Here is a 10,966-nt window from a genome sequence, read left to right on the forward strand (position 1 = left end):
GCACATCGTCTGGTTCCTCTTGATCTTCAGCAGCTTCACCCGTTGCAGCATCATTGGGCACATCGTCTGGTTCCTCTTGATCTTCACCAGTTCCCCCCGTTGCAGCATCATCGTATTCAGGGGGCACATAGTTGTCATCGTACTCTTCTTCTTCGCCGTCTTCCATCATAACCCCTATTTCTCTGTGCCTCGTCCAAACATTATAGTGTGGCATGAAACCCTTGTAAAGCAGGTGGGAGTGAAGGATTTTCCGGTTAGGGTAAGACCTCGTATTCCCACATTCAGTGCACGGACAACACATAAAACCATTCTGCTTGTTTGCCTCAGCCGCATCGAGAAACTCATGCACGCCCTTAATGTACTCGCAGGTGTGTCTGTCACCGTACATCCATTGTCGGTTCATTTGCATGCATTATATATAATTAAGTGTCCAAATTAATAGAAGTTCATCATCACATTAAAACCAAAGTGCATACATAGTTCTCATCTAACAACATATAGCTCTCCAGAGCATCTAATTAATTAAACCATACATTGAAACTATGTAAAACATTTCAATGCGAAAACAAATGCGATCATAATCGCAACCAAGGTAACAATTGATCGAACGGCATAATGATACCAAGCCTCGGTATGAATGGCATAATTTCTAATCTTTCTAATCTTCAAGCGCATTGCATCCATCTTGATCTTGTGATCATCGATGACATCCGCAACATGCAACTCCAATATCATCTTCTCCTCCTCAATTTTTTTTATTTTTTTCTTCAACAAATTGTTTTCTTCTTCAACTAAATTTAACCTCTCGACAATAGGGTCGGTTAGCATTTCCAATTCATATACATCCTACATAAATAAAATCTATGTCACGTTGGTCGGCATAATTTTTATAAACAATAAATGAACCAATAGTTATAAAGATAATATATATACCACATCCGAATCATAGACAGGACGAGGGCCGACGGGGGCGGATACCAAAACCATCGCACTATATAAGATGCAATAATAAAAGTAAGAAAATAATACAAGTATCTATGTAAACATACAAGTAATAATATTTTTCCTTTCAGAAAGAAGATAAGAACAAGAGGCTCACCACGGTGGTGCCGGCGATGAGCTCGGCACGGGTGATCAACGGCGGTGAAGATGGGGACGGGGCGTGACGGACCGCTAAACCTAGACAAATATTATGGAAAATGGAGCTTGGAGAGGAGAAAGCTTAAGTAGTGTGGCTCGGGCATTCCATCGAACACCTTGTGTGCATAGGAGGTGAGCTAGAGCACCACCAAGCCCTCTCCTCCTCGGCCAGAGAAAAACAGAGCACTGGGGTGCTCTGCTCGCGAGCGAGGGGTATATATAGGCACCTCATTGGTCCCGGTTCAAGCCACCAACCGGGACCAATGGTGGTGGGCCAGGAGCGAGGCCCATTGGTCCCGGTTCATCCCACCAACCGGGACCAAAAGGTCCAGATGAACCGGGACCAATGGCCCACGTGGACCGGCCGACCCCCTGGGCCCACGAACTGGGACCAATGCCCATATTGGTCCCGGTTCTGGACTGAACCGGGACTAATGGGCTGATCCGGCCTGGACCAAAGCCCTGTTTTCTACTAGTGACAGGGTCTGGGGCATCACGAAGAACAAGGACTGCCTGGTTGACCTTGCCTCGGCTATCGTTGACCCCTACTACAGGAACATGAAGGAAGAGGCCAAGAAGAACAAGACCGCCTGACACAGTGCCTGGATGTAGAGATGGGTGCAGAGACTGGATGAAGAACACACTAAGTATGCGGCCAAGGACGCGTACACAAGCTACGAGATGTACAGGCGGATCGTTGACATGAGGTGTAGAGCAGTGGCGACAACGTCGTAAGAAGTAGATGATTAGATGCTCGTTTCCCCTAATTTAGTATGTATGTAATCTTTTATTAAGGTGTGTGCGTATGTTGTGTATAGTCACTTATGTAATTGAATATTTAATTTGGTTATGCAATCATGTTCTTATAAGTATATATGTTTTTCTTCTGTAGACAAAGTAAATCACATCGCATATGAACTAAACTACGGAACCGTCGGTGATGATTTCTTCACGCTGACAATTGTATACCAGCAAGCGTTTGCCCACAACACAAGCGACTGATTAGCAGGAATTGTCTGTGTTGTTATCGGTCTTCCCACACAATTCTGATTACTGGCCTGTTTATCGCATATCAGACACATCTTTTTAAACTGAATCGTTTGTGTTTATTTTGGCTCATCGCAAACAATTCATTCAAGTGAACTGTATGTCGTCTATTGCACACACCTTGATATGACTGGTCGTTTCTGTTGTTTTGGATCATTGCAAACAATTCATCCGAGTGAATTGTATGCCCTTTATCGCACACACCTTGATTTGGCTGACCGTTTCTATTGTTTTGGCTAATCGCAAACAGTTCATACGGATCTACTGTATGCCACATATCACATAAGCAACTCTAATCTAAATTGTGCTTGATGTCTCTGCCATCGCATACTGTTCATTTTATTGGTGATGATTTTATTACAATACCCTTTGCGACTCATATATCACACACAGGTTGGTTGTTTGGTCTCCTATATATGCCGCGTTAACGTCATCCTGCAGTAGTGTAATGTGGTGTAATTAAGGCCACCACAATTGAAATTGAGCCAAACACATACGTGCACGCAGCCAAACAACTCGTGGCTTGCATCTGCGTACCCCTGAAGCACATATGCGGGCAACCAAACGGCAGACCCTAAAATGGACACTGATGCAATGCAGGCAACGAAAAAACATACAGATGTTGATTTCTGTTTTGCCTATTTTTGCTTAGCCAGGCTCATGTGAGTCAATCGTGCAATGCAGCCAAATTTGTAGATGACAACAAACACGTCCTTGGTGGCCTGCGTTAGGGATGCCCTAAAATTCCCAAGTTTGTTCGAAAATGGAACTCAAATCCTCACACTCACACGGCAATCACCAGACAAGTTCGAGGCGATCACTAGCCAGTACAAGTGCAACTTGCATAGAGTAGCTGGCCATATCGTCGACGCAGGTCATCATGGGTTTACACGGCGCGCGGGCCCGTCGCCTACTGTAGCAGTCACCTCATGATACTAGCTGGCGCTGCCCTGGCCCATGGCCTGCTGAGTAGTTGCGGTCACTGTGCAGATGCGCATCGATCGATCCGCCCCCGTTCTCTCTCTCTCTCTCCGGCGACGTCTGACATCCATCCACGAGGCAGAGAGGCGAAGGACGCGGTCACGTGAGGCGACGACCCATCGGGTTGGAGCGGACGCGTACCTATGCTGTATGGCAGCCCGCGAGCGTCGTATCGGCGCTCGGCAGCGCGACGGCGTCCCATCGCGGTGCGCGCACCCGGCGTACGTGACTACGTACCCGCGCGCATGCACGGCGAGCGCGCACTGGCCACCGGAGATCGATCGCTCGCTCTGGATGGCAACCGAGGCGGGCGCGCGCACTGGCACTGGCACTGGCACGGCAGCAGCAGTGGTGGAGTAAATAGTAGTAGTAGCAGCAGAAGCAGCATGGCAGCATCGCTCGCGTTGGCTTGCCACTTGACAGGGAGCAGGGTGCGCTAGGCTCGCGGCCGGGGGGAGCCATAGCTCCTGTTGGCGCGCGTCAGCGAGCCTGGCTTTTCGGGCGCCAGTAAAGGCGCGGCACCAGCCGCCGTTCGACACGTCCGCTCGGCGCCTGCCCAGGCCGGATCCGGCCTCGGGCCTGCCGCCCCACCCCCTGAGTCGCGCACCGCACGCACGTACGGCGTCGATCTCACCCCACGCACGCACGCACGCACCGACGTACATCGACCTCGCCGGTGACTTCCGAGAATTTTTACCCAGCAGTCAGGCAGGGAGGCAGGGTGACGCTGACTACTCGTGCATGGGCGCGCGAGAGAAGGAAGGAAGGAAGGAAGGAACGTTTTGCGTTTGCGTGTGCGTGTGCGTGTGCGTGTGCCTGCCTGGACGACTGAGACCTAGCTAGCTAGCTGGTCTGGTAGTGGTGGTGGTGTCTAGATATAGTAGGAGTAGTACCCTAATTAGGCTAGTACGTAGCTAGGGCCGAGGGCGAGAGCGAGAGGCGAGATCCAATCTGCACCGCACGAAAGGGAAAGGGAAAGATTCTTGCCCTGCCCCGCCCGTCTTCCTCTTCTCGGCCAAGCTAGCTATAGCCCACCACCACCACAGGCTCCCCCCGGCACCACTGCAACCCTGTCCAGGCCCCTCAAAAAGAAATCTAGGACAAGCAAGGGAGCTGCTGCTGGCTAGCCAGGCTTACTTAGCCTTGGTTGAGAGCGAGGAATCGAGCCAGATTTCATGCCATCCTAGCTCGCCCCTACCAGACACACGTCCTGCAGTGGTGCTGAATTTTGTCAGGTTTCACGTTGCTGGTTGGGAGGTGAGGTGAGGGCGAGAGGTTCGGGAGGAGGAGATCAGAGGTCGGAGGTCGGAGATGGGTCGCGGCAAGGTGGTGCTGCAGCGGATCGAGAACAAGATCAGCCGCCAGGTGACGTTCGCCAAGCGCCGCAACGGCCTGCTCAAGAAGGCCTACGAGCTCTCCCTCCTCTGCGACGCCGAGGTCGCGCTCGTCCTCTTCTCCCACGCTGGCCGCCTCTACCAGTTCTCCTCCTCCTCCAAGTAATTACTCCTTCCGATCTCCCCCAGTGCCGTACCATATCGATCCCTCCATTTCCTTTTCTCTTTGTGGTTTTGCCGAGTCGATCCTTTTGATTTGCTCTCCCCGTTCAAACATTTTGTCCATACGCGACGTTCGATCTGAATTTTCTTGCGTCTTAGGGCGTCCGTGCATGAACTTATGGGGGGCTGGGTCCGTACGTTCTTTCCCTCTTGTTTGCTGTTCTGTTGGCCACTGTGTCAAAAGAGGCTAGCAAGAAACAAACAAAGGAAAAAGTGATGAGCTCACCCGCAGCAGCAGATCGACGGACATACTATGCAGTAGGAGTATATGTCATGCGTATGTTTGTCTCATTCACAGTAGAGGATTAAAAAGGGGTTTTAATCTAAAAAAAACAAGAAGAAAAGATGTTTTTATTTGATGTACGCCTGACCACACCTGTATTGAGGATACATGTATGCACATAATTAGAGCTTTGATCACCTGCTGAGATTAATTTGCACCAATATGGCATGCATCCTTGTGAAACTCATACGGGCACTAATTGTTTTTCTACAAATTTTATCTAGCTTTGTCTTATGGTCTGGGTAGTATGATGATCCACTTCTGAGAATTAATTTGAATTATGTAATTTTAAATACTTTTCTGCAGACCCAAGTTCAATCTATTTTTTTTCTCAAAACAAAGGTTCAGTCTAATTTGACACCTTTAAGGCGTAGGATTGAATTATATATGCTTGTTTAATGTTATTTGTCAAAGAACTAAGAAAGGATATATACCGCTTTCAGTTAACTGAATTGCATTAATTTTCTAGTCAAAGTACCGAAATAATACTATTGAACAAAATGAAACAGTTAAGTGCTTTAATTCAACTGTGGCCTTACATGATGTGACAGGGCAAGTGCTGCATCATATGTACTAGGTACAAATGAAGTGCTATTTGTACTTCCTTGGAGCAAAAGAAAACAAGTAATAAACTAGCTAATGTTAGGTTCGTACCTACTCCCTCCGTCCCATAATGTAAGACCTTTTTTAACACGGTCTTATATTATGGGATGAAAGGAGTACGCAATAATTTAAGCAGCTCTATAGGGTAGCATTACCTAATGATATCAGAACTTTATGTATGTTCGAGTCAAATATAGCTAGGTTTTAATCTGTCAAAATTATAAAGCCACTGAGTTTGCTCAAAAAGTTTGTAAAAGCGCTGATACATGAAATGTGAAACCAGACTTGGTAAAATTGCATGCTAATATTTTGTAGGGCCAATCATGATTACTACTTGTCAGTTCTATACAAACATGCCACTGGTGGCTAGCTTAAACTTTGTAGCAATTTTGGCTGAAATAGCTTTTTTGGTGAAAATTAACAACTGTACTTCTCACAGTAGTAGCTCAATAAACATTCTTACAGTGGCATAGTTCTCCCAAAAGTTTAATTAGTCAAAGGAAACAGATATGTCTTCTTTTTTATATAATGGAAAGTTCTTTTTAGGTACATCGTCAAGTCTTCACTAGATTGTGATGTTTACACAACTTTGAAGCCATGTGTCAATGGCTATAAAGTGATCAAAAATTAGCTCATAAGACTAAGACAACATATAGAATTTGTTAGAAGTTGAACATACAGAAAGTTTATTATGCGAGAGACCTTCATTGTCCAATAATTATCGAATTCTGTCATGTAAATAGTGATACTTAGTTTCTAATCCCTCCCCCTCCCCCAGTGAATCTGAATTTATGTTATTTACCTATGCGTGTACTTGCACAACTTAATCTCGAATTTTCAACTCATCGCAGCATGCTTAAGACCCTCGAGAAGTACCAGAGGTACATTTTCGCTTCCCAAGATGCTGCCGTGCCGACTACCGATGAGATGCAGGTCTGAGGCTTTTATTCCCAATGCGCATATTATGAAGATTCTACAAATTTTCCTCAGATACAACATCTTTGAATTTTTAACTAGCAGGTTATCAGAGAAATTTGTTTTCCTTCGTAGAACAATGTATCTATAATGCCCTAAATAACATATATAAATTGATTTTTGTGAAGAGATAAAACATTCAGTCATACATTTAAAATATTTCATTCTGTATGACGTACGTTATATGAAGCATTGCCTATTCGTAAATGTTACCTAGTTCACACATGATTGCTAAAAGGTATTTCTCTGCTGGTAAAGGTGTTATATTTCCGTGTTTAGAACATGGATTTCTGTTGCTTGTCATATAGGCAGTGAACTAATTATTTTGTTTGACTTTTTTATGTAAAATTACTGCCTTGTAAACATGCCCACATGGTTTGAAGCAAAAGATAAACCTTTGATAAATTTTTAGCAGTTACAAAATATTAAATGGGAATGTAAGTTCATGGCAATTAGAATGTTGGAAAGTACAGCTAGAGCATTGGCCCAGTGCATTTCATGCATACGCGCAGCATAATTCACGTACGTGGCTATCTATGTGAAATACAGCATCGAGTAACTGGGCACTGGGGAGACCTATATCTGCGCCTGTTCCTTGAATTATCGCTAATGTACATGCATTTTGTGGTTGGTTATAACTTATAAGTAGACTAACAGCTTGGTTGGCCACCACATGCAGTATTGTAGCAGATAGCAGCTTCAGACTGATTGGCCATATGCCATATACCTGCTGATGAGTTTATTACAACAGTGGAATGTATTAAAATTGATAAATACAATATGGCTATATGTTATATGGTATAAATGTGGTAGTTGTTTATTAAAAAGGCATGGGGTAAAATGTTCAATTTATGTTTAGTAGAGCCTAAGCTATGGTACGCCTTCTTCATGGTCACGGTCATATTTTCCAAATGACATGTCCAAAAGAATAGATTTGGACTTACTAGATCCTTTACTATTCATGCGAGAATTTATTGTTTATGAGGATTCACACACAGAGAGTTGCCAGTATGTAATTTTTAGGATTCATGGTACAATTTAATCATAATCTTAATTGCTAGAACGTGTACTAATTTCTTTAGAAGATGGCAAGTGGGAACCTATAAACACACGAAGCAAGAACCATATGAACTCAACACAAGCAATCAACTAAGCCATAGCAAAGCGCAAACAAGAGAACATTGATAGATGATTGGTTTCCCTAACGCTAGATCGTAGTGTAGATGAACAATCCAAGTGCTAGAAGTTGCGAGAGAGTGACAATATGACTCGTTTGATCTCTTGATGTTGTGTAGAAAGGGAGCCGCAGTTGGGTTCATCTTCTTTTTTCCGATAAACTTGGGTTCATCTTCATAGTCATGATTATGGCATGCTCATGTCAAATCTTATGACATATAGTAAAACAAAGGTCTTCTGCGCACAATAAGGATATCGAAGTATAACAAAAGGTTCACATGAATTGCTCTAGGATTTTTCAGTGATGTGGTACTCCAAGTTTTTATTCTAGGAAGTATTCCTAGATTTATGGTATAAGTTGGTATATATTAACTCTTCAGTCATAATCATCTCCAAGGTGATACTTTGACCATTTGTTTTTTTTCTTCTTTTTGCGACTGAACTATCAATTTCTATAAAAAATATGTTGATACACATAAAACATTTTACTCATTATGGAATTATGTTCTGCGATAATTCAAATATCTGTGTCAAATGTTTGTAATTTTATTTTTATTTTTACTGATAATCAGATTAAGAGTGCTTGCTGTTTTTTTTTGAAATGACCTATACTATGTGACTCATATGAAGTGGTACTCCTAGCTTGTAATCTTACAAAGTCGTCCTGGATTTATGTTTAGAATTTTTAGATATTACCTCTTGTGTCATAATGTAGGTTGTCTCCAGCACGTGATACTTTGACAATCAGTTTCCATAACAATATGCTGGTTCAAATGAAACATGGTACACTTTATAGATTATGTTTCACGACAACGTAAATTTTGTTTCACGTTTTGTAAGTTTCTTTTTTTTTTATAATGAAACCAAGAATGTTTGACGGACACAACTTTGGAATTGTCCTACAATGTTACTCACATGAAGTATTTGATTTTTGCGGGACAAAAAGGCATTTTTCTTAAGCTTTTATTTTTGCAGGACAAAATGGCATTTTTCTTAAGTTTACTTGATTTAGCATTTTCCCCATATCTCCTTCTTTACACTAACTGCAGAATACACTAACTGCAGAACAACTATCTGGAGTATATGGAGCTGAAGGCAAGAGTTGAGGTTTTACAACGCTCACAAAGGTGATGTTTCTATATTCCTCTCAGATAATTGCTCATTAATTTCAGCAGGTTACCGCAACATTTGCTATGTTTGCTAAAGTAAGTACTGTTGATGGTGCCACAGGAATCTCCTAGGCGAGGATTTGGCTCCACTGAGTACAATCGAGCTTGAACAGCTTGAGGGTCAAGTAGGCAAGACCTTGAGGCAAATAAGGTCAAGAAAGGTAAACTACATAGCAATAAAAAAAGTTAAGAGTATAAGTAGAAATTAGGTTAATCTGCTAAAATCCATTCGTCTTATCGAGCAACGCTTGCTGCTAGTTTCACTAACTAGTGTCCATGATTTAACCTGTACCACAGACTCAAGTACTGCTGGATGAAATGTGCGACCTGAAGAGAAAGGTAGCACTAAAAATACTTTCCATTTCTGTTGCTAAATGATGGACGATGTCCTATTCCGTAGCTTCAAGCACAATCTTGTTTTGCAGGAGCAAATATTGCAGGATGCAAATATGACCCTGAAAAGAAAGGTAACATGACCCAAATCATTTTTCCTAGCTAGAAAGGTCTGCATTTGTACGCACGTAGCTAGGGAGGGACCATCCTCAAGGAGAAGCTGTCTCATTTCACTTGGGCCAGTGACAAGTGATTGGAAAGTTGATGACTCGGCAAGCCCACTAGTAGTTAGTTAGTAGGCAGGGGACCCCTGGTTGGCACCACAGTATAAACACAGGTGGCTTTCAGGTACCACCAATTGCAGCTACCTGCCGTGTTTATGTGTGTTTGTGCACTGCAAGCATTCTTCTTCTTCCTGGCTTTCAGAAAATCACTCTTCTTGTTTTTACCCTCTACTGAAAACGGCTTCATCCATTGGTGTATGTAATGCTCTTGATCACTCCCGTTTCACTTCAGCTGGGCGAGATCGAGCTGGAGGCGACACCTGATCCCCCGCAGCAGCCGCAGCAGCAGCAGATGTGGCAGGGCGACCGGGGCGTGCCGCCCCACACGCCTCCGCAGCCAGAGCACTTCTTCCAGGCCCTAGAACGCTATCCTTCCCTGCAGCCAGTGTAAGACTTCTAACTCTTTTTTTCCTTTTCCTGCTGCTAAACTCATGGCACAGAGACTAATGATCACCGACGTTCGTCTCTGCAGATTTCGTGGCATGGATGTGAACCAGCCGCCGCCTGCATGGATGGCATAGCTACGCACCCGCATTGGTCTGTCTACCGTTCCAGTCGATCAACAAGATGCACCGCTTGGCATGAGCGATTATCTATCTCAAAAACAATCAACAACAAGATGCGTTGCCTGCCTATGTGTCCTGCATCTCCAATAGGCTCCTATATATATCAACTCGGCTGTTTTTGTGTTTCCTTTTCAAGTGCTTGTGGATTTATTTTAAGTAATGTGTACAGGGTTTGTCTTATTTGTTATTAGCAAGTGTTATATTGCTCATTTTGCTTAGAGAAGGCGAGAACGGTTTTCCTTACGGGATTTGATTTACAACAGCGTAATAAACCCTCCCGATGCATGTATGGCACGCTCACGCTCTCTCAACATCTTCTCTCATAAACTCTTGAGCCGCAACAAAGTGAGCTCTCTTTCTATTTTCAGGGTTTTAAATTGCCTTCTCAAATGTTGACCATGTCGGGTAGATGTCATCTGCAAGGTAGTGGCCCTTATCATCGAGACCTTTTACGAGGAATCAAGTCTATTGGAGCCGTTCATTTTTGTGATTGGAGGGTTCAGATCAGCCAATACTACAACAGATTTTCAGCAGTATATTGATCAATTAAGGGCATTTTAGGTAGTTCACTCTATTCATCAATCCTCAACGAGTAGCAGTTCTATGGCCAACGGTCATCAACCTTGACGTGCGACATCACGTCGTCGGCCACGGCGAGGCTCCTTGGGAGGAACTGAACATCGACACTCGGCATTAGCACCGCTGCTTAGTGCTTACCGCGTTCTAGTACGATGTGGACTGAGGTGAGCTGAAGTCGAAGTCAACATCACGCATGTCGCCGGCCGGACAGGCTGGACTCCTTCTGTGGAGGCCGCACAATAGCATGGCGTCGATCTCAAGCTCGACCTGCCGT

The 10,966-nt window shown here is 44.1% G+C and overlaps 1 protein-coding gene across 1 annotated transcript; it reads left to right on the plus strand.

The window, feature by feature from the left end:
• Window positions 1-4,126: 4,126 nt before the first annotated feature.
• LOC119303167 (MADS-box transcription factor 34-like) lies at window positions 4,127-10,390 on the plus strand. The gene is made up of 8 exons (XM_037580261.1): window positions 4,127-4,664; window positions 6,462-6,543; window positions 8,827-8,888; window positions 8,992-9,091; window positions 9,228-9,269; window positions 9,356-9,397; window positions 9,780-9,934; window positions 10,020-10,390. The coding sequence occupies exons 1-8, from the start codon at window positions 4,480-4,482 to the stop codon at window positions 10,066-10,068; spliced, it is 717 nt and encodes a 238-aa protein (XP_037436158.1). The 5' UTR covers window positions 4,127-4,479; the 3' UTR covers window positions 10,069-10,390.
• The last annotated feature ends 576 nt before the right edge of the window (window positions 10,391-10,966 follow it).

This window comes from Triticum dicoccoides, chromosome 5A (genome assembly GCF_002162155.2).
Source record: "Triticum dicoccoides isolate Atlit2015 ecotype Zavitan chromosome 5A, WEW_v2.0, whole genome shotgun sequence".
Lineage (NCBI taxonomy): Eukaryota > Viridiplantae > Streptophyta > Magnoliopsida > Poales > Poaceae > Triticum > Triticum dicoccoides.